The 22,925-nt window shown below is 53.2% G+C and overlaps 1 protein-coding gene across 6 annotated transcripts; it reads left to right on the plus strand.

Annotated features, from left to right (window-relative positions):
- Positions 1 to 563: 563 nt before the first annotated feature.
- Positions 564 to 22,551, plus strand: PRODH (proline dehydrogenase 1). 6 transcript variants are annotated; one of them, XM_073313047.1, is made up of 14 exons: positions 564 to 934; positions 1,851 to 2,059; positions 9,826 to 9,860; positions 10,422 to 10,571; positions 10,925 to 10,989; positions 11,710 to 11,826; positions 12,981 to 13,060; positions 13,650 to 13,731; positions 15,164 to 15,256; positions 15,645 to 15,791; positions 16,080 to 16,255; positions 16,340 to 16,438; positions 17,241 to 17,329; positions 21,033 to 22,551. In XM_073313047.1, the coding sequence occupies exons 1-14, from the start codon at positions 602 to 604 to the stop codon at positions 21,221 to 21,223; spliced, it is 1,866 nt and encodes a 621-aa protein (XP_073169148.1). In that variant the 5' UTR covers positions 564 to 601; the 3' UTR covers positions 21,224 to 22,551. The 6 variants fall into 6 exon arrangements, with proteins under 6 accessions (XP_073169148.1, XP_073169149.1, XP_073169150.1 ...); XM_073313046.1 differs by having other exon boundaries at positions 568 to 934; positions 10,398 to 10,571; XM_073313051.1 differs by having other exon boundaries at positions 855 to 934; positions 1,832 to 2,059; positions 10,398 to 10,571.
- Positions 22,552 to 22,925: the final 374 nt, after the last annotated feature.

Below are 22,925 nucleotides of genomic sequence, written 5' to 3' on the forward strand. Positions count from 1 at the left end.
GGGCACTGTCCCTAGGGGCAGGTTAAGGAGTGTGTTGGGCATAGTCACTAGGGGCAAAATAGGGCGGTTGGGTTACAGTCCCTAGGGGCAGGATGGGGGGTTGGGGTACTGTCCCTGTTGGCAGGATAGGGTGGGTTTGTGCCACCATCCTTAGGGGGCAGGTTAGGGGGGATTGGGTCACAGTCCCCAGGGACAGGCTAGGAGTGCTTCGGGACTAGGGTGACCACCTAGCAACTATGAAAATAGGTGGGGGGTTAATGGAGGGGAAATAGGTGCCTGTATCAGACAAAGCTCACCAGGAACACAGGACTGGAGGAGAGGGGTCATGGAGTGCAGCCCCCACCCCTCATGTAGGGCCCTTCATAACTCTGACTGTGGGTCCTGCTCTGCTGTGCCAGCTCACCAACAGGCGACAGGGGGCGCTGCAGGGAGGGGGCGGGGCTACACCCTAAGGGGGTGGAACGCTCCAGATAGTGGGCGGGGCGTGCCAGGGGCGGGGCGGGGCTACGCACTAAAGAGGCGGGGCACTCCAGGGAGGGGTGGGGGCAGAGCTCCCTCTATTTAAACCGGCTCAGGCCGGCGCGCGGCGGTCTCCCGCATCATGGCGAGCGGTGCCCGGCTTCTGGTGGTCCGCGCCGCCTACAGCCTGCACGCTCCCCGCTGCCTCCGCTCCACCGCCGCCGCCCGCCAAGAGCAGCCGGGGGAAACGCCGCCTCCGCCGCCTCCTCCTCCTCCGCCGCCGCCGCCCGAGCGGGGCTCGGCGCGCAGCGAGCCCGGCCCGCGGGGGACGCCCCGAGTGCAGCCGCAGCCGCCCGCCGTGCACTTCGGGGACGCGCGGGAGGCGTTTCGCAGCAAGCGCAGCGCGGAGCTGGTGCGGGCTCTGGTGGTGCTGGGGCTGTGCACGGTGGAGCCGTTGGTGGCGCGGAGTCGGCAGGTGAGCGGAACCCCGGGGCCCCGTGCGCGGGGCGGGGGGTTCGGAGCAGGCTCGCCGGGGCTCGGCTGCTGTCCCGCGGGGCTGAGCTGGGGCCGTCTTGGGAGCGGTCTGGGCCCCTCAGGGCTGCTCCTGTGGCCGCACATCTCCCGGCGCTCTGCAAAGCAAGGTGTGGGCGTCCGGGCAAGGCACAAAGCCTCAATGACACCCCCCCCGCGAGTCAGCTAGGGGATCCCTCGAGCCTGCCTGTGACTGATGCCTTCTGGCCTCCTTCCTCCCTTAGACGCGGGCACTGGGGTGTCTCTGGACGGGTGCTGGGAGAGGGGGTCTGGGGTCAGGTGCTGCTAGGATCTCATCTTTGGTACGTTTCAGAGTAGCAGCCGTGTTAGTCTGTTTTCGCAAAAAGAAAAGGAGGACTCGTGGCACCTTAGAGACTAACCAATTTATTTGAGCATGAGCTTTGGTGAGCTACAGCTCACTTCATCGGATGTCACGGTCTCACTGTCGTCGTCGTACCCCCCCCCCCCCCCGGGCAGCGTGTGGTCCAGTGCCTGGAGCGCGGGCCGAGACCTGGGCTCCATCCTGGTGCTGGTACGGAATGGTTCTGGGACCTCGGGAAAGATCATGTGCCCTCCCTCCTTTCCCTCCTCTGTATAAATGGGGATCGTGATTTGGACCCTCTTAGTGGCTCTAAAGTGCTGTGGAGGGGCAGAGCTCTGGTGTGACCAGCACTGGCTGGAGCCTGAGGTCAGACTAATCCAGGCCCCTGCAGCTACTGGTGCGTCTGGGTCTTGGCATTCCCAGAGCACTGTTTCTGAGAGTTAATGCAGAGTTGTTACCCCAGGTATGGCGGGGCAAGAAGGTGCCTGTGCTGGGGAAAGCTGTCTTACACGGGGAAAGCTGTCTTTGTGTCTTGCAGCTGATGAACCTCAGCCAGAAGCTGCTGGGGCAGCAGCTGTTTGAGAAGCTGATGAAGATGACCTTCTATGGGCAGTTTGTGGCTGGCGAGGACCAAGCGGCCATCAAACCCCTGATCCAACGAAATCGTGCATTTGGGGTGGGCTCGGTGCTGGACTATAGTGTGGAGGAGGATCTGACGCCAGAGGAGGCGGAGCGTAAGGAAATGGAGTAAGCATCTGAGTGCTTCTCACTACTTGTTTGCAGATTGCAGGCAATTAAAAGCAAAGCTTTAGGCAACCTGTGCTGAGGGATGTGAATAGAATCAGAGAATATCAAGGTTGGAAGGGACCTCAGGAGGTCATCTAGTCCAACCCCCTGCTCAAAGCAGGACCAATCTGCAATTTTTGCCCCAGATCCCTAAATGCGCCCCTCAAGGATTGAACTCACAATCCTGGGTTTAACAGGCCAATGCTCAAACCACTGAGCTATCCCTCCCTGCCCTATACAACACGGCTAGTACTGCTAGACCTCCCAAAGCTTGATCAGAACTGGGACCACCTTTGGGGAGCTTTTGTGGTTCATGAGGGGAGCAAGAAAATAGAGCTTGGCTCTTCAAACCTCCTGATGTACAAAGGTATCCCAGGGAGTGCTGAGAGGGGGACAGAGCTAGTGTGTGGGGTGAGATGAACTAGGCAGCAGGTTGTGCTCCAGTCGTGGATGTAACCTAAGGGGGAACCATCCGGTGAGGATTTTCCCTTTTTTATCTGCCTCTGTTATTCCAGGGCTGCTGCTGGCACAGGAGAAGGAATGATCTGATAGTGTGAGTTAAGCTCCTTTCTTCAGGCCTTGTTGCTCAAGCAGCCTAGTTATAAAAGGGAATGGCTGGAGCTTGTTGTGTCCATGATGAGCTTTCCTAGGGAATCGCACCCCATAATATGTGACGTCCAGGATTTGGCTGCTTCTGTTCTGTCTTCTGGTCCCTTTGCTTTCCTTTCCTGGCCTTGCTTCAGGCCCATGACAGCTTCATCATATCTGTTCTCCCTCAAACTTACCTTAAGGTTAAGATTTGAGCTGGTGACTTGGGAGACAGTTTCATGCTGTTACATGTTCACCATGGCCATTTCAAATCATTCGCTCATTCACACTGTAGTTTGTGCTGCATGGACGTGCTGACCTTGCCTTGCTGTTCTGGTCATGTTCTCCTCAGACTAGCCCATGTGTGAAAAGAGAACGTACAGTTCAGATTTCTAGCTTCCCAGGTGCTGACACTGCTCTGCTTTGGCACCAAAAAGCCACCCATCCACCCCTGCCTCCAAAGGATAGTGTAGTTGGAAAATGCTCAGTGGCACCCCTTCTGGGACATCATCCCTTCTGCTTGCCCTTTCTCAGAGACCGAAAGGTGGGGCGAAGCATTTATATGTTCCTTTTCCTGTGTGGAGAAAGGGCCTCTTTTCTGGGGTCCCAATTTGAGATGTCTTCAAAGTGTCTGATTTTTAAGAAGTACTGAACACCCACCCTCTGTAAATTTGGTCCCTAAGCTGTCTTAGGTTGGATCTCCAAAATCACTGGTCACTTGGAAATTCAGGGCCAGTGCATGTTATGCTCAGTCAGGACCTGTGTGACCTGACATCTGATCTGTACATCCTTTTCAAACCCGGAACCGTCTCTGCTGTGGGATCAGAGCTGCGTTTGGCAAAGCCGGGTTGTCTCTGGCCTGTGGTGCTGAATGGAACCTACACCAATACAGCATGTGCTTTGAACCCATGTGCACATGGTCTATGTCCTTCCCTCAGGGAGGTGGGCTCAGTGCTGCTGAATCCTCAAGCCTGGCCTGGGGCAGTTTGCTGTGACCTTGGTAGTGGGCAAGGACTAGATTACTGTGGAGCACCTGCTGCAGTTGAAGGGAAATTGTCTTCTCTGCTTGCAAGTACCTGGGACAGAATGTGCCCTTTCAAACTTGCCAACGACTTGAGCTTCTTCCTGGTAATGCAATTGGTCAATAAGGCCCATCCCCTTCAATTTGATTGGCTGTAATAGAGGCAGAGCCTTTAGGTAAGCACTGGAGCTGCCAAGTTCTGTGCTGCTTCCCAGAAGGCTCAGATTGAGTACCCCCTTCAGGCAGATCTCCTAGCTAGCCTGCCTGCCTCCGCCTGGGAGCTGGTGCAGGGATCCCTCCCCATCCTCTCGGAGGTGTCCTTGAGTTCTGCCCCAAAAGGACAATTTCTTGCAAAACTTGTGTCCCTAGATTCCTCCCAAGGTTTGTCTACGCTACAGGTTACATCCGTATAACTTGTCCCCCCTCGGTTATGAATAAGCCACCCCCCCAGCAACATAAGTTACACCGACCTAAGTGCTAGTATGGACAGCAGTATGTTGTCAAGCAGAGCCTCGGAGAGGTGGATTTATTATGCTGACTGTGTTACCTGCATGCTCTAGGGCACCCACCTTTACTTAGTTCCTAGGGATCAAGGCGTACTCTTCTGTGGGTTTGCAGGACCTTTTTACCAGCGAAAGAGCCTTACGCAGAAATTCTTAACCTCCCTCTGTTAACAATCACAGAGCAGAATACACATGCTAAGAATACAATGCTGTGCTCACCAATCCTGGTCACGCAGGCAGACTTTACCTGTTGGCGAGGCAAGATCGGTCTCAGCTGAGTTCTTGTTGCTGCACGTCAGGGTCATGCATAGGATTCTAGCAGCTCTGCTCTTGGGCTGTGTCTTGGAGGTAAGTTCTTCTTCCAGGTCTTTTTTTCTTTTCCTTTTTTTGCCCAGCCAGTCTCCTTCTTGGAACCCAGTTTATATAGTGAAACTGGAGTCCTGCTTAGCTATACCTTAACCCAGGGGTGGCCAACCTGAGCCTGAGAAGGAGCTAGAATTTACCAGTGTACATGGCCAAAGAGCCACAGTAATACATCAGCAGCCCCTGCATCAGCTCCCCCACCCTGCTCACAGCGCCTCCTGCCCACCGGCAGCCCCACCAATCAGCGCCTCCCCCACCCTCCCTGCACCTCCCAATCAGCTGTTTTGTGGCATGCAGGTGGCTCTTGGGGGAGGGGGAAGGAGTGAGGGCATGGCAGGCTCAGGGGAGGGGGTGGAGTGGGAGTAGGGTCTGTGGCAGAGCCAGGGGTTGAGCAGTGAACACCCCCTGACATGTTGGAAAGTTGGCACCTGTGACTCCAGCCCCAGAGTCGGTGCCTATACAAAGAGCTGCATGTGGCTCCGGAGCCCCAGATCGGCCTCCCCTGCCTTAACCAATCATTTTACTAAAATGTTATGCAGTTCCTTGTCCAATCCTAACATATTGCAAAACAATTCTTTGTCTAATCATGCCCCACCACCTTAGTTGATTTAAATATTGCAAAATTAGTTATGCAACAGACAAAGAACCAGACAGATAAACAGGGAAGCAGGGACCATAGACAAGATAAAATAATGAAGTAGAGACTTCACAACCACAACTGTTGAAGTGATTCCTTGCCAGACAGAAGACGATCAAACAAGTTTTCTTTAGGCATCTGAAGATCTGTTTCTGTATCCGGTGGTGGTGGGTACTATTAGTGCAGGAGCCTTCTGAACAGCCTGATATTACATTGTTTTAAAGTAATTTAGAGGGAACTTGAGGATGTGACCTTTCGCTTCTTGGCTCATGGCTGCTGCTCCCCTAATGTGGCTGCAGACCTCACAACGGGAGAGCTCTCTCCCATTGGCATGGGGCATCTTCACCAGACAGATTGCAGCATCTATGTAGCTGCACCAGTGTAGGGCTTCTAGTGTAGACTAGAGGGTGCTTGTGTAAATCACTGAGTTGAAGTTGCCCTTATTTCCACTCTAAGCCCCTGTTTTCAGGCATTCAGAACTTTCTGAAACTTCATTTTTGGGTAAAAAGTGTCCCACCTTGACCATTGTAAGAATTCCTTTTTTGTAAGCTGGAGGGAAAAAATTCAGCTGCTTGAGAACAAGGATCAGCGGGTGAGGGAAGGGGAGTGCCTCGCCAGTCATTGAGACTATGCCTGCCCGGCACACGGCAGAGCTGGCTGGGGCAGAAAGCTGAACATGAGATGATTCTCACTGCCAAGGACATCTCCAGTGTTCTGGTGAAATTTAGTTTTGATTTGGTAAAGCCGTGACTTTTGACCACCAATAAGCTGGACGTACACAGTGCACTTGGCGCAGGGGTTTATGCTAAGCTGGTAATGGTTGTGCTCTCTCTGTACGTGTGGCTAAGTTGAGTGTGCAGTGAAGAGTGTGATGGCAGAGGGAGTCCTGCTCTGCCCTGGAGCCCCACAGCTAAGGAAATTGATCTGTGTTTAGCAGTTATCAGCTGGCAATCTCTGTGCCCTTGCTGCTGTGGTGCTGAGGGCTAGACCAAGGCAAATGTTGTGGAGATATTTTTCATAAAATTCCATGCTAAATTTTTATCAGTTCACTGTGCCCATTTTTGCATCCTCTGTTTTGGAAAATGGGGAAATTGAGGCCCCAGCCATTCCCATAGAAACACTATGGCATAGTCGTCTGTGTTGGAGCAACAATGAAATGCTTTCTCCCCAGAAGAGCAGCTTCAGCTTCTGCCTCTCCATGAGGCTTTCACCAAAGCAGGGTGGTCAGAATTAACCCTCCAGCCAAATCAGACCCTGATTCACCATTCCCTTGTGCACTTAGTGCATTGGGGCTGGTTGGTAGCATATCACACCCACTGCACAAGGTGCAGGGCAATGGTTGGCTGAGCCCAGAGACAGCAGAAATAGTGTCCAGCGAGTCTGGGGAACCAGTGACATCTGGAGTGTCCGTTAGACACGAGGTGGGCCTCACACAGGCGCAGCCACAGCATACTAATAGACTCATCATCCCCCCCACCCCCCTCTTGAGAACCACACAGCAATACCAATGACTGCCCATCATCCAGCTAGCTAGGAAGCTGCAGCTGTTCCTCTTGGTAGGAACCTAGTAACCCTGATTGTCACTCAGAAACTGGATGACTGTAACTAGGAGCATCAGTCTAGGCCACTTTAACTGTAGCCCATGTGTTTCATGGCAGCACCAAGGCACGTGGCACCAGAATGCCACTCCAGGTTCAAGTCACTGGCTTGGTCCTAATCTCTAAAGCCCCTGCTGGGCTGTGACCAGGCCTCCAGAACACCTGGTTTTTGCTGTAACTCCAGAGACCACCGCCCTCATCATGGCCCAAACTCCAAAGCCAGCATGATGCTCTTGGCCCTGAATCGGAGGCTCTTCCAGGGTGGTCCCAGGCTGTGGGGCACTGTGCCAAGTAGATCAAAATACACTTTAGCTCTGCCTCCTTCAGAGCTGGGCTGCCCATAGGAGTTCACAAATGGGGAAGGAATTGAACCACCGTCAGCTGAGCCCTGGGAGATGAGAGGTGCTACTATCAGGTGTGTAATTCCTCCAAATCCTACCAGACCTCCGGGCTCTGGGCTAGTCTCATCTTGTGTGCGCATGGAGCTGGCTGTTTTGGCGCAGGGTGTGTTGGTGTCCCAGCAGGCTGCTTTGCACTCTGTTAAAGGGGATGTCTTTTCTCTCCTGACAAGGTTTATTCCCGTGTTGCTCCATCCCGTAAATTGTTGTAGGCAAATATTTACGCAAGTCTGGGTTTGCTGCTGTGAATTTGCTGGCTGGGACTAACTTTCCAAAAAGGACATGGGAGCTCGTCTGTTTATTCAGTTGGGAAAAGGCTTTTCTTCTTTTTGGCTTTATTAAAATGCAAAATCCCTTCTATGAATGCACAATTCTGACCAATACTTTAAAAGCCCAGGCCAGGAACCAGAAAGCTGCACTGTATTATAATGCGAAAGGAATGCTGAGCAGGTGGGCATGTTGACACGAGTGCGCTCTCCCATATTAACAAACCAACAGGGAACTTCTTGCTGCTGTTCCAGTTTGTGTTTTACTCGGCCTGGCGCAGGGACACCAGGCGGGCCCGTTTCACTTCCTGCTTCTTAGCCTCTAGCTGCACAGTTGCTCTTGAAAACCCCAAGGGCTGGGCTACACAGTGTATAGATGTGAAAGCACATACAGTTAAGCCAGTGCAACCCCTTAGTGTGGGCACAGGGATGCCTGCGTAAAAGGTGCTTATTCTGCTAAATGTACAGCACTGAGTGCCTTGTATGGGGATCACTGCACCTGCACTACGGAGTTGCATGGCTTGAAATGTGTCAGTCTCCAAATTGGTACACAACCGGGGTAGGCTGGCCCTAGCAAAGCCTAGTGTCTGCACGTTGAAAATTCCTTGTTACTAGTGAAATTAAGAAATCCTCTTCACGGATGGAATCTGGGGCCTGCCACCACTAGCAGTACTCGTAGGAGGACTGTGCCTTGCTGTATTACATGTCCCTTGCTCTGAGCTCTGTGGCTGCTCTCTCTAGGCAATACCTCTGTTAAATGCTGTCTCCTGACTTTTCTCTTTCAGCTTTCCCTTGGGGGGGGGGGGGTTAGGAGGGGCTGGTATTTGCAGCTCTCTGGGCTTGTTTGAATTTCTGGTGTTTCCTCCACTCACTGTCATGATCACATTAATGCACACCTGCAGCGGCAGGTGGGTTATTGCCTATACTGCTCTTGGTCTTAGTAGTGCCATTGGCCATTGCACAGAGAATGCAGAACGCTGAGTTCAGCAAGGGGGCCCCATGCTGCTGTGCTCGCTGCAATTGGATGTCTTTGTAGCTTGTTCATATGGAATTTCATTCTGCTTCTAAACCAACCAGGACCCATTGCTGACCCCAGGGCGCCACCAGTCCTTCCCCCAGCTTCATGCTAGACCTAGCCACTTGTTTATATGCTAATCTACGTTGCCTCTGGTTTAGAGGAGAGACTCAAATTAGCAGGAGGTAGTTTTGCATGAGGGTGGTCCCTCTCGCTGTCCCTATCAAAATCCGGCCAAATGGTGCCTTCCAGCCTTGCTGACTGCTTGTGAAAGATCGTTTGCTGCATATGAGGGGACTTGCACTTTTTTAGAAAAACCTAGTAAACTAAATACAAAAAATATTAAAATTAGGGCTGTCACGCGATTAAAAAAATTAATTGCGATAAGTCACACTGTTAAGCAATAATAGAATACCATTTATTTAAATATTTTTGGATGTTTTCTACATTTTCAAATATATTGATTTCAATTATAACATCGAATACAAAGTGTACAGTGCTCGCTTTATATTTTTTTATTACAAATATTTGCACTGTAAAAAACAAAAGAAATAGTATATTTCAAGTCACCTAATACAAATTCTGTAGTGCAACCATTTTCTAATGAAAATTTAACTTACAAATGTAGAATTATGTACAAAACATAACTTCATTCAAAAATAAAACAATGTAAAACTTTAGACTCTACAAGTCCACTTAGTATTACTTCTTGTTCAGTCAATTGCTCAGACAAACAAGTTTGGTTACATTTACGGGAGATAATGCTGCCTGCTTCTTGTTTACAGTGTCACCTGAAAGTGAGAACAGGCGTTCACATGGCATTTTTGTAGCTCGTGTCACAAGATATTTACATGGCAGATGCACTAAAGATTCATGTCCTTTCATGCTTCCACCATCATTCTAGAGGGCATGGACACTGGGGCAACTTTGCTCTCCTCACCTATGGCAGTGTCTCCACCCCAGAGCTGGCTGCCCCGTGGGGTGGGGTAGGAATCTCCGCTAGCATTTTCCAAGGCACTGAAGGTCCCACTGATTTTCATGTGGCCAGGAGTGTGGGGGGTTTGCACATGACTGACTCCGATGGACTTAGGCCCGAAGGAGGCTTTGGAAAATATCCCCTTCCCCACCAGCAAAGTGCTCTGGCCCCGGAGGCGCGTGAGAGAAGCGCTTCTATGAATGGCCATTGCCGGAGTGAAGAACAGGGAGGATGAGGGGCTTGTGGGGATCTGGCCAAACCCCAGTGGCCTTTTGGGTACAGGGAGCTGACCCATGTGAAGCCAAGAGAGCTGGTTGTGAGGGGGTTGGACTGTAGTCTCACCATCTGCTTCCTTCCTCTAGGTCCTGTACCTCTGCATCTGAGAAGGAGATGGGGGGTGAGTGATGCAACCGCTCCTCACACAGCCTAGTTGGATGCTAATCTATTGAGACTCTGGCCCAGACCATCCTCCCCAACATGCTCCAGGGCTCTGGCCCTCACCCTTGCCTGGGGCATGATGGCCAATTGTACCTTGATATGTTCGTAAACTGTGAAAACCCAGGCATAGACTGTGTTTAAAGCGCTCCAGGGGAGCCTCGGCTCGTGGGGGTCTCAGATTGCTACGGAGCTACGGTCTGTCAGCTGCTGAGTTCTCACATAGGTATTAAGACTGGAACATCTAATCTGCGTTTGTGCATAGCACAGGCCAGGGAATCCCACCCCATGAGTCCTGCCTCCAGCCCATTGGCTTGTGGCTGAGCTAGAGCAGATCTTCTAGAAGGACCTCGATCCAATGAAAATCTAGCCCTGGGACTTTCTCCTAGGGCCTGAGAGATCCCCAGAGGCTTGGGCTGATGGGAATGGTAAGAGTAAGGGGGTTTGTTCCAGGGACATGTGGCTGTTTGCGATCTCCCCCGCTCTGCCGTGTCTGCAGCACGCTCCCCCTACCTGTCCCCAGGTGCTGCCCAGAGAGAGAAGCAGTACCGTGCGCATCGGGAGTTTGGGGATCGCCGGGACAAGGTCATCAGTGCCCGCACCTACTTCTATGCAGACGAAACAAAGTGTGACCAGCACATGGACACGTTCCTGCGCTGTATCGAGGCCTCAGGTAGGTGCCCTGCATGTGCCACCCCCAGAGTGCCCCGTGTCTGCTGTTCCTGACTGTCCCTCTGGGAGCACCTGGCAGTGTGCCCCTCCCCCAACAGGCTGCATAGTCACCCCTGGGCCATGGCTCTCCAGGTGCTCTCCTGCTGCAACTGTCAGCGCTGTGTGGCTTGCTGCAGAGGCCAGGGGCTGCTGCAGTCTCTGGAGGGTATCCAGCAGGGGCGAAGGACAGATCTGCCAGCTCAGATTGGCTTTCTCAATTCCTCCCCCTCTCCAGATTCCCCTGAACTGCTTTCCTTTACTTGCCCTGGAGTTATGGATGCTGCAGTCACCTCAGCTCTCTCCTGCTTTGTTTAGGTAGCAGCTCCGAGGACAGCTTTTCGGCCATTAAGCTGACGGCTTTAGGAAGGCCTCAGTTCCTGGTGAGTGACTTTTGGTGCCAGGGCTCACACGATGGCAGAGGGAGAGGCAGGGAGGAGGGGTGCTCAGGCTGAGACAGGCTCTGGAAGTTACTTGGAGACTGTTCCAGGTGGCAGGAGCTGCAGAGGAGGTGGCTCTGGCGTGTGAAAGGACGGCAGCCCCTAATGCTGGATGAGGGCTTTGGGACCAAATCTGCCTCACTACTCTCCTCGCAGGCAGCACCCCGCCACTTGGGCTCAGTTCAGCGAGCTGGGTGCCAAGCAGGATGGTCCCTCCTGTTGGGTCCATGCCAGGCACATGCTTATGGATTGTGTCTGTCAGTGATGCTCAGTAGACTCCCTGGGGAGACCAGTGTCCTGATCAGGGCAGCAGCTTGGGCCGTAGTCCATTCCTAGAGAGTCAGAGCTCCTATCTGATGTAGAAGGGCCTGAGCTTGCCTCTTGCTTTGAGGATGGAGATCTGGCTAAATGCTGGGCTATCTCACTGGGACCCCTGCCTAGTGTCAGCGTTAGGGGCCTTGATCTTTACTAGGAGGGGCCTGGGGTAGTGGGAGGTGCCAGCACTGTCCTGTTTGGGGCCCAGCAGGGCCAGTCCTGCTTACTTGGCGTGGCAGAGTGCCCAGCTGGGTGGATAATGCCCCTAGGGTACAATCACGGCGGTGGGTCTTAGCCATCCCCACTGGGGAGAGGAGGGAGAGCTCACCCTGCAGTCTGCTCCCCCAGCTGCAGTTCTCGGAGGTGCTGATGAAGTGGAGGAGGTTCTTTCACCAGATGGCAGCAGAGCAGGGCAAGGCCGGGCTGGCTGTGGTGGAGACTAAGCTGGAGGTGAAGAAGTTGCAGGTGAGCTGGGCGCAGCGCTCCCAAAGGAGCTGTCTTCCCCACTCTGCCCCATGGGCATCTGTGCTGCTCATGCCCTGGCTGCATCACCCTCCTGGGGCACTGCACCCCCACATTTCTCTGGGGGTTGTGAAATGCTTTGGGGCGTTGGGTTAAAGCACTGGGGAGGACTGAGTTGCTAGAGAGAATTCTTTCCCAGGTGTCTGGCTGGTGGGTCTTGCCCATGTGCTCAGGGTCTAACTGATCACCATATTTGGGGATCGAAGGAATTTTCCCTGAGGTCAGATTGGCAGAGACCCTGCGGTTTTTTGCCTTCTCCTGCAGCATGGGCATGGGTCATCTGTTGGCTTGAACTTGTGCAAATGCTGGATTGTTTGTAACTTGAAGTCTTTAGACCCTGATTTGCGGACTTCAGTCACTCAGCCGGCAGTGAGGGGTCTATTACAGGAGTGGGTGGGGGAGGTTCTTTGCCCTGCAACGTGCAGGACCTCAGACTCTATGTTCAGGATGGTCCCTTCTGGCCTTAAAGTCCGAGTCTGGGAGGAGCATTGTTCTGGTTCCATGCTCAGTGAGTGGAAGAGCATGATGCAGCAGTCAGTATAATCCACGCCCTATTGCTCCCTATCCAAGCAGGCTTATTTCTGTGCATTTCCCCCAGTCCTTCCCCTGGGCTGCGGTTGCACTGTAATCCCCATTCCCCTTCATCGGTCCCAGTGCACTGTAAATCTTTTGAGATTTATTGTTGCCCCTTCGAGGCAGAGCAATGCGGGGAGCCCCTCTTGGCCGGTACCTGTGAGGTCTGTCCCAGGTGCTGGTGCATGTGCCTGCATAGCTCCTGCAGTAGCCCTCTTGCAGCCATGAGGCTAGTGCTCCCTTCTCTCCCAGGAACTGCTCAGCAGCAAGGGAGAACCCCCTGGGAAGCTCCGAGTGGCTGTTTGGTACCACTGAGCCCACGGGAGCTGTCTGCATCTCAGCCACCTGGCGTTGTGGTGGGCAGGGACTGGCACAGTCCAACCCCAGCCATCGTCTCGAAGCAGGGTCATGGCTCAGGGCAGAGTCCAGGCCTGCAGTGCGAAGGCAGCGGGCTGCTGCTCACTGCAGTGTTTGGGGACAGCAGGTGGCAGCAGGGACTCTGACCTGCTCCTTTCTCATTGCAGGAGACCCTGGCAAACCTTGGGATTGTGACCAAGGCAGAGAGCCAGCACTGGTTCACGGGCAAGGACCTGGGCATGTCTGGGTGAGCTCCCTGCTGGGCCACAGCCAGCCTGACCCTCTGGCCTTCCTGGAACATGCTGCAGAGTGGGGGGGTGCTACAGAAAGGAGCATGTGGAGGGGTCCCAAAGGCTTCCATTTCAGCCAGTGTGTGTACTGTCAGAGGGACTGGGGTAGGAGGTGGAGAGGGCAGCTTCCCAATTCTAGAGCAATGGCTCAGGGCAGGGGTCCTGGGAGAGGCTGCCTTTCTCAGAGGCCAGGGAGCTGCACTGGGAAGGGGTAAAAACTGGTGGTGGCCATGTTTGTTGTGGGCATTTTGAGGGGCGTGTTAGTTCTCGGAGCCATAGCTGGCTCGGGTGGAAGAGTTTGACTGGGTAAGTACCCAGAGTTGCCATGCTGATCCTGCTGCTCTGCCAGGCCCCTGGTGACCAAGGAAAATCCCAGTGCTGGGATCTACACCCAGGGAGCTCTGCTGAAATCCTCCCCAGTTGGGTCAGGACAGGCAGCAGTGGGCTCTGGGTCACTGATCCATCCCAACTAGTGAGGAAGTTGCCAGTGCACCCCTTGGGGAGTTTGCTTGGAGCTGGCGCTAACGAGAGTCTTTCTGGCTGCAGCACTGTGGACTTGCTGGACTGGAACAGCCTGATTGACAGCCGAACAAAACTCTCCAAGCTGCTGCTCATCCCAAACATGAAGGTGGGTGAGTGGCACTATTTTGGCCCAGGGAGAGGCCCCAAGGGAATCCTCCTGAGCAGTAGAGCTCACCCCAGGTAATGGCACGGAACACTGCAGCTGGAGAGTTTCCTTGGTACCATACCTTCCAATGTTTTAGAACTGACTGGCTAAAACTTCCAAGTAACCGGGATCAGCCAGTCACATGGGAGGTGCTTCCTGTCAGGTACTTCATCCTGATACTCGTCTGATCCCTTGATTGCATCCCATTGCTTCTACGTACACCATGCACCATAAAGAATTCTCTCCCCTTGGGGTCTGCACCCTTCAGCCCTGGGTTACCCTCTTTCTTGAACTGGATGTGGGAGATGATTGGTCAGATGCACATGGTGGAGCTCCTTTAACACGAGTGTATGCAAGTGAACTCCCAGGCTAAGCAGAGCCCTGTGTGGGAGCAGGTCGGGGGGAGGGGTGGCTAGAATCCATCTGCCCTGGGTGGGGAAGACTCCAGGGTCCTGGCTGAGGCATTCCTGCCTCTTGGGGATCCAGCGCCAGCAGTTCAGAGCTGTAGCAGCGCTGCAGTACCCCCTCGTGGCTGGGCTGGGAGCTGGGCCCTGCGGGTGTCGGCAGCCGAGCTGTGCTCTAATCTGCTCTTTCCAGACGACAGGGTGGGGTGGGGAGGGGAGACCAGCCTGGGCATCCGCCTCAACCCCACCTCTGCACAGCCCAGTGCTGCTGTGCTGGCCTGAGCAGAGAAATGGGTTGGACTCTGACCAGGCTGTCTCAGCCAGGCCTGTCAGTGGAGCCGTTCCCCTAGCATGGAACTAGGGCAAGTTCTGGGTTAGGGGTGCAAGCATTCTCCTCTCTCAAACAGCTTCTTCGGGGGGCTCCTCAGATAGAAGGGCTCCATCCTGCTTCCCAGGCCCTGCCGGGCCAGCAGCTGCCATTACCCCAGTCACCTAACCCTCTACACCAGCGATTCACAAACTGGGTGTCACACTCAAAGGCTTGCTTTGTGAAAGCGGTCACCAATACAAAAGTTTGAGAGCCACTGCTCTACGCCCCTTCTGTAACATCTGGGGAGCAGCAGCTCTGGCTCCCAGTCTAAGGTGGCTGGTGCACAGGGTTGGTGAATGGGGCTGGGGGGATGCCCCTTAGAATCTGGAGCATGCTGGTACTCCTACTCCTTGGAACCTGATCCCAGCTTGGGCCCCCCCTGCACTTTGATGCAGAGAGTTCAGCACACAGTGCTTGTCCCACATGCCTGCGTCCCACGTGTGTAAATGGGGAGGGAGTGAATAGCTGCATGGGCTCTCAGGGTTAGCGCTTGTCCAGAGGCCTTGTGCCATGTCCTGCTCTGCACCTTGGGTGAGGGAGGGAAGGATTATGGTCTGTAATGTCCAAGCTGTGGCCGCAGGGGCATAGCACTGAGGCTGTCTGGTGCTTCTCCTTTCAGACCGGCCAGTTGGAGCCCCTGCTCTCGCGCTTCACCGAAGAGGAAGACCTGCAGATGAAGCGAATGTTGCAGAGGATGGACATCCTGGCCACGGTTAGGAGCGGCCCTGCCTGGACTGTCATGGGGGTCTTGGTGGGAAGTTTCCAAGCCGGGGTGAGGTAGAGTGGGCCCTGACCTCAGGGTGAGGGAGATGGACCTGCTCACCCATGACCCAGCATGGCCTCGGTACCAGAAGCGTTTTGGGTGAGCCCCAGATTGTAAGCCCTGCTCTCTGTGGCCTGTACGCTGCTGTGCTAGGGTCACAGGGCTCTTCCAGCAGGTGTTCCCTGGAGGCATTGGCATGCAGGGGTGAATGCTGCCATCTGCAGGACCCCTGCAGTACTACATAGCAGTGGGCTCAGCATTGGCCCTGCAGACTCCACCTGGACAGAACCTAGTCACTGCTTGTGGCCTGACCTGAGGAGTGTCCTTCCCCTTGCAGAGAGCCCTGGAGCTGGGAGTGAGGCTGATGGTGGACGCTGAGCAGACTTACTTCCAGCCAGCCATCAGCCGGCTCACCCTGGAGATGCAGCGCAAGTTCAACATGGAGAAGGCAGTCATATTTAACACCTTCCAGTGCTACCTGAAGGTGAGAGTCTGGCCAGTGCCACCTGCGGGCAGGGGATCTAGGGCCCAGCCGTGTGCGGGGTGCAGCCTGCATGCCTGAAGGGCCCCGGGTGCAGTGGTGACGGTAGTGCTCCAAGCAGTGGTGGCAGGCACTGGGATGGAGATAGGTCATGCTGCAGGAGGGGATGCTTCAGTGCCAGTTTGTGCAAGCAGCCCTGTCTCAGGGCAGAGCTACTCCAGGAGCAGGCTTGGAGCCTTGCTCCCCAGACAGCATTTCAGTGGATGTCACCGCTCTGTCTTTCCACTGCAGGAGGCATACGACAATGTGACGATGGATATGGAGCTCTCTCACCGTGAGGGCTGGCACTTTGGAGCCAAGCTGGTCAGAGGCGCATACATGGAGCAAGAGCAGGCTCGAGCTGCCCAAGTCGGCTACGAGGATCTCCTCAACCCTACGTATGAAGAGACCAGCAAGATGTACAAGAGGTAGGAGGGCCCGAGCTGGGATGCCGGGGTGAGGAGGTGGTGCCCTGGGCACTTCCCTGGGCCCACGTGTGATCTGTCCTGCAGGTGCCTGGACTACGTTCTCAAGGAGATCAAGTACAGCCGGAAAGTCAGTATGATGGTGGCATCGCACAACGAGGACACAGTGAAGTTCGTCCTTCACAGGTAGGGCACTGATGTGGCAGCGTGGCAAGAGCCGTGGGTGCCAGGCCTCGAATAGCAGTGGGAGACGGTGCTGCAGCAGAGCAGCTGTGTGGGAGCCTAGCGTGGGGCTAGCAGGGGCTGCTGCAAGAAGGGATTGAGAGGTGGCAGCAGAACTGTGTGGGTGACGTTTGCACAGCATCTGACTGCACTAGGAACGGTGGCTGGCCATAGCTGGGGAAAGAGGCTGGAAGGGAGGGGGCCTGTGCATGGTCTGGAATTGAATTAATGTACCTTCCTGTTTCATTAGGAGAATAGCCCCAGGGCTGCAATTGAATTGGGGCCCTTGGGGGTCTGGCAAATAGGAGATCAGACACTGGCAGAAGCCACTTTCAGGAAGGGACTTGCTTGCTCTGTGGTGACCTTTCTGGCCTGCAGGTGTAAATGTGTTCGCTCACACCAGTGCTGAATACCAGACTCCTGGGTTCTTGTATCACTGGGCGTATGAAGGCTAGCGGCCAGACAAAGATATGCTGTGGCTGTAAACTGTTCGATACAGCACTGTGTGCTGGGCAAGGGCATGCAGTGATTCCAGGGAAGAGCTGTGCCCGGCACTTTGAGGGGATGGGCACTAGTTACCCAACTCTGCTGTGCTTCTCTTGCAGTCTACTTTTTTACTCTATGGGAAGTTAATTTAGGCCTGTGGGCAATAGATCTCTGAAAAAGGAGCAGGATTCTCATGGTCCCTCCAGCTCACTGTCAGTCCTTCTAGTGTAGTGTTTCCTGCTGGGCATCTCCTGGTGTGACTCTGGTGATTCCATTACAGAATGGCAGAGCTTGGCATTCATCCCTCTGAGAAAAAGGTGTACTTTGGGCAGCTGCTGGGCATGTGTGACCAGATCACCTTCCCTCTGGGTAAGTGTCTGGTGTATTCCTCTGGGCGCCCAAGATGGGGAAGGGGTTGCTGTGCTGCGTTCAGTCAGAGTAGAGATCCATCTGGCTGATCTTTTTTTAAAAAAAAAAAGCCTTGAACAAGATCTTTCATGCGTGATTACTAGAGACGAGTCATGAGGTAGGAGACTAGGTGTTATCATGGATCAGAAACTGGTTGAGAGGACAAAACAGGAGGAATACATCGCTTTTGTCATGGCCAAAAGTTAAAGAGCAGGTGCCAGAAGGCTGCGTGTAAGGAGCAGGGTTTAGTGATCTGGGAAAGGGACGAGTAGTGAAGTGATGCAATTGGCAGAGGATGTAACTTAGGTTAGTCAGTCCAACATGGGCACGGCAGCACTTCTGAGGGGCCTAGCCAGGCAAGAGGGCAGCTCAATACTGAGCAATGCAGGAGAGGACACAATTAATAGCTTGTGCACAACCTTGCCACATTGTAACTGTGTGAACTCAGGACAGGGACCGGCACGTGTGTCCAGCTTACTGAAGATCTGCTCACTGCATGGTTGTGGTCAAGTCAAACAAACAAGATGTTAAGGTACATAAGAAACAGGACTGACAATATAATCATAATGCTATTCTACAAATCAGTGGTTGGTGCACATCTGGATCCTGTGTACTGTACCTTTCACCCTATCTCAAAGGATGTTGCACAATTAGAGGGGGCACAGAGACAAGTGACAATGACCAGAGGCAGGAAAAGCTCTTGGATGAAGAGATGGAGAAGACCAGCACTGGTCTCCTTTGAAAGGAGATACATAAGCCATATGATAGAAGTATATAAAATGGCTGATCTGGAAGGGAGATCATGTGCTTGTCCTCTGTCTTAGCACAAGAGCAAGGAACATCCAATGACATTGGAAGGTGAAAAAGTCAAAGAATAGAAAAATGTTTTCATTCTAGGTGTAACGAGACTGTGGAACTCACTGCCAAGTGTATTATTAAGGCAGAGAACTAGCCACATTCAAAGGCTATTGGACACTTCTATGGGTAACAAATAGCTCAAGGAGTTAAATGCAATTTAAAAAGCTCAAGAAAAGACATCAATCCTCCTGCTTCTGGGTTGGAGCCCACTAACTACTGGAGGTCAGAAGGGGACTCCCCTGGGGCAGGTGACTATCCCATCACTACCTATTGTGAGATGTCTTGCACCTTGCCCTGAAGCAGGATACTGGCCTAGTGGGCCATAGTGCTGACCCAGTCTGGCAATACCTGTGTGCACACAGGCCTGGCTGCAGGAGCTCTGATGCACCTTCACGGTGGACCCGCTGGCTGCTCTTAGTCACTAAGGCTTGTGGGACAACTGGAAGAGCTGAGTCAAGAGGTTTCTTCTCCTTGGCCTGTGTAAGTAGCCATGGCATCAGATCCCATCCTCCACAGAAGTCTCCCCGCATATTCTGCTGACACATGCATGTTGGCACTTGCCAGCATTCCTCTGCTATGCCTAGAGGGAAGGGGTAGAAACATGTGCATGATGCTGTGGCTACTGTGGAACTAAATTGACATGGGAATGTCTTGTGGGTGGAGTTGTGGTGTGGTCTGGCTATGGCACTGTGCAGAGCTGCCCAGCGCTGCCCCACCCTTGCTTTAGTGACTTGTAGGACATCGCTGTTCTAGCTGCCTGGGCTGGCGTGAATGAGGAGTGCTGAGGCACCCAGTAACTGTTCACATGCCTGTCACTAGCGCAGTGGTGGTGCTGGGCTGTTACTCCTCACCCCGCTAGAGTCTCAGCAGTTTCCTTGGCAAGCTGAGGGTGGCTTGGCCTCTCCAGTCTCCTTCAGCCAAGTCACTGGCCCGCTGGCTGGAAAAGATCATGTTTATGTCATAACTTGGGTATTCTTGGTTGAGTGCTTCTTGAATTGGCCCAACCCTCCCTGCTTCTGGGGTTTCCCACCGTTTCCTCCTGTGACACCAGCCACTTCTCTCTCTCTCTCTCTCTTCCCCAAGCTCAGGGGAATTCCCAGTTCTCCCCCACCCCTACCTTTTTCAAGGGGATCCTTTTTTTAAGGGGATCTTATGTGCCTCATACTGCTGAATGTTTGACATGTTCTCTATGGCTCATCTTCCTCAGCTCTGCTTCATGGGAGAGTCACTTAGGTTCAGATTGGAGTCTGAACCTTTCTCTCTTGAGTCATAGAATCATAGAATAATAGAGTTGGAAGGGACCTCTGGAGGCCATCTAGTCCAACCCCCTGCCCAGAGCAGGACCAATCCCAACTAAATCATCCCAGCCAGGGCTTTGTCAAGCCTGACCTTAAAAACTTCTAAGGAAGGAGATTCCTCCACCTCCCTAGGTAACGCATTCCAATGTGTCACCACCCTCCTAGTGAAAAAGTTTTTCCTAATATCCAACCTAAATCTCCCCCACTGCAACTTGAGACCATTAGTCCTTGTCCTGTCATCTGCTATCACTGAGAATAGTCTAGATCCATCCTCTTTGGAACCCCCTTTCAGGTAGTTGAAAGCAACTATCAAATCCCCCCTCATTCTTCTCTTCCGCAGACTAAACAATCCCAGTTCCCTCAACCTCTCCTCATAAGCCATGTGTTCCAGACCCCTAATCATTTTTGTTGCCCTTTGCTGGACTCTCTCCAATTTCTCCACATCCTTCTTGTAGTGTGGGGCCCAAAACTGGACACAGTACTCCAGATGAGGCCTCACCAATGTTGAATAGAGGGGAACGATCACGTCCCTCGATCTGCTGGCAATGTCCCTACTTATACACCCCAAAATGCCATTGGCCTTCTTGGCAACAAGGGCACACTGTTGACTCATATCCAGCTTCTCGTCCACTGTAACCCCATGGCCCTTCTCTGCAGAACTGCTGCCTAGCCATTCGGTCCCTAGTCTGTAGCAGTGCATGGGATTCTTCCGTCCTAAGTGCAGGACTCTGCACTTGTCCTTGTTGAACCTCATCAGATTTCTTTTGGCCCAATCCTCCAATTTGTCTAGGTCCCTCTGTATCCTATCCCTACCCTCCAGCGTATCTACCACTCCTCTCAGCTTAGTGTCATCCACAAACTTGCTGAGGGTGCAATCCACACCATCCTCCAGATCATTAATGAAAATATTGAACAAAACTGGCCCCAGGACCGATCCTTGGGGCACTCCACTAGATACCGGCTGCCAACTAGACATGGAGCCATTGATCACTGCCCGTTGAGTCCCTTTGTTGGTATCTTCTAAGCATTTCCAGAATTGTTCTTCCGCCCCTGTGGCACCTTGGGGCTGCTCTTGCTCCTCACTACACCCTGTCTTGAGGTCTCTGCAGATCTCTACTTGAAGCATGAAAGGGTTCAATGTGCTGCTGTCACCACTGTAGTAAACGTGGTGGGGTGTAACAAAGGAATGAGAAGAAATGGTGTTAGCAGATTATGTAGGGTGACTTTTTTTTTCTGTTGGGCTGGGAAAGTGCTGCCTTGAGGCCAGGGTGCAAATTCCTTTGCTTGAGAGGTTAAAATGAGTGCTCTTTGCCCTGAGTAACTTTCCAGAGGCCACAGAGGTGGTCTGGAATTGCACCTGGAAAATGCTTCTAAAGTCTTGCTCTGGGAGGCCAAATCCTGAGCTGGTGTGAACTGGTATCTCAGCAGTCGATAGAGTGGGATTGATTTGCACTAGCAGAGATTCCTGCCCACTGTATCCTGTAAGTTACCTTGATTTCTCTCCTCAGGGCAAGCAGGTTATCCAGTCTACAAATACGTTCCCTACGGCCCTGTGAACGAAGTGTTGCCGTACCTGTCCAGAAGGGCTCTGGAAAACAGGGGCTTTATGAAGAGAGCCAAACGCGAGAGGGAGCTCCTCTGGAGTGAGTTGAAGAGAAGACTGATCACTGGCAGCCTTTTCTGTAATCCAAGCCACTAACCTGTCCTGCCTTGGGCTGGGATATAGAAGTAGAACCGCTGTCATGCGGCAGCAAATATCCCAGACTGGCAGACCTAGTGGCTTTTTAATAGAACTGCTGCTGTTTTTCTCCAAGTACCCTTCTCCACCAATCTCAGTCCTCTGCAAAGACACTCTCTAGTGCATTAATATCTGACCTGCACCAGTGACCCTCTAGTAAACATCTCTGCTGCAGGCCCATGTCACTGCCCCTGCTGTGGGATGGTTCAGCAGCCGCTGTTTCCTTAAGTTAAATGCAGTTAAATGTTGTCCTAGGACACCATTGCCTTTCTGGGATTTAATAGGACTGCAGAATGGCCCCTAGTTAAAGGCAGGGCTCTGGGAGAGAGCAGCCATAGGTGTAAAACAGTGGGAGACTCTATCATGTCCCTGCAAGTCATAGCCACCTGCTTGTGACTCCATCCAACTTCCTGGTGCTGTCATGATCACATTCCTGGCTCCTAGGAGGATGGATGGCATGCCCCAGGGGTCAAAGGTTAAGTCATCGGAAAGCAGTTGTAGCTTGGCACCCCCACTAGCTCTCCAGGGTGGGGTGAAGATGGTGAGAACCGGGTGTTCATACTGTAGTGGGAGGTTCCATCCAGGCAGCTCTGGGGCCTGCACATTGCTAGGGGTTACTTAAATCTTGAATTGTGTCCTCACGTGGCGGGTGTCCCTGGTTTACAGATAGGGAAACTGAGGCACAGAATGATTGTGTCTGGTCTGAGGTCACATGGGAAGGAAGTCTAGTAGAGCCAGGAATGATTCTCACGCTGGTGCCTTTCACACCCTTTCCTGCCCCACCTCCATGCCCTCACCAGCCAAAGCCTGTAGCCCTGACACTTGATGCTGGTCACTAGAGCCCAGGGCCTGCCTAGCTGATGGAGTGTGTAGGGTGGGGGGAGATTGGTGAGAAACAGTAGCAGAGCATGCCAGTGGGGTAATGCCTCTCAAAGCTGCTGCTCAACCTATCTGTGAACAGAGTCTGGGGGCCAGCACGGCTGGTCTCTGATGCACAGACTGCACACAGCCAGCCTCTGGCAGCTCTTCCCTTGTCCTGCAGCTGAAGGAGGAAGGGTGGGGTGCCAACTGCAACACAAGGGGAAGCACCTGTGCTGGGAATGAGGTTAAATTGGACGGGGGGGTTCAGGGAGGGGAGGGGGAATGTGCTGCTTTAGAACAGAACTGTGTTTTTTATAAGTGGCCCAGCTGTCTGCACCGCTGGGTTTTCTTGGATTTGTAGCTGGCTGCGGTGACACCCTGGGTTTGAAAAAAGAACTGTGCATGTATTAAATCTACCAATGTTCCCAGACCAGCATCAGTGCTGTTTGTCAGGCCTGTGAGCCTGGGCTTCAGGGGAGAAGGACCTACCCCTCAGCAGTCCTGGCTTGGGCTAGCACGGTCATGTTAAATGAGTACTGTTGAGTACCTCTTAGCAATCTGCTCTGAGCCTTCATCCTCAGCCCCAAAGCAGGTAGCAAAAAGGGCAGGGAATAAAATGCAGGCTGCTTTTGGAGGAGGGAAAAATTCGGGAGCCAGGGTCTTGTGCGACTCCAAGGGTAGGTGGAAGGGCCCTAAACTTTCAAACTACTGTCCTGCCTCTTCTGGAAGAACTAGCACAGAGTGTCCTTTAAAATGACTTGGTAGCTGCTGAGCCTATTGCCACTGTTTGCACCTGCTCCTG

The sequence above is a fragment of the Lepidochelys kempii genome, chromosome 15 (assembly GCF_965140265.1).
Source record: "Lepidochelys kempii isolate rLepKem1 chromosome 15, rLepKem1.hap2, whole genome shotgun sequence".
NCBI lineage: Eukaryota > Metazoa > Chordata > Testudines > Cheloniidae > Lepidochelys > Lepidochelys kempii.

Excerpts from the sequence above, each read along its gene's own strand:
- PRODH (XM_073313046.1), top strand. The coding sequence starts at position 602 with ATGGCGAGCGGTGCCCGGCTTCTGGTGGTCCGCGCCGCCTACAGCCTG. Across the intron at positions 10,990-11,709 it reads TAGGAAGGCCTCAGTTCCTG|CTGCAGTTCTCGGAGGTGCT; the intron begins GTGAGTGACTTT and ends CTGCTCCCCCAG. Across the intron at positions 13,061-13,649 it reads AAGGACCTGGGCATGTCTGG|CACTGTGGACTTGCTGGACT; the intron begins GTGAGCTCCCTG and ends TTCTGGCTGCAG.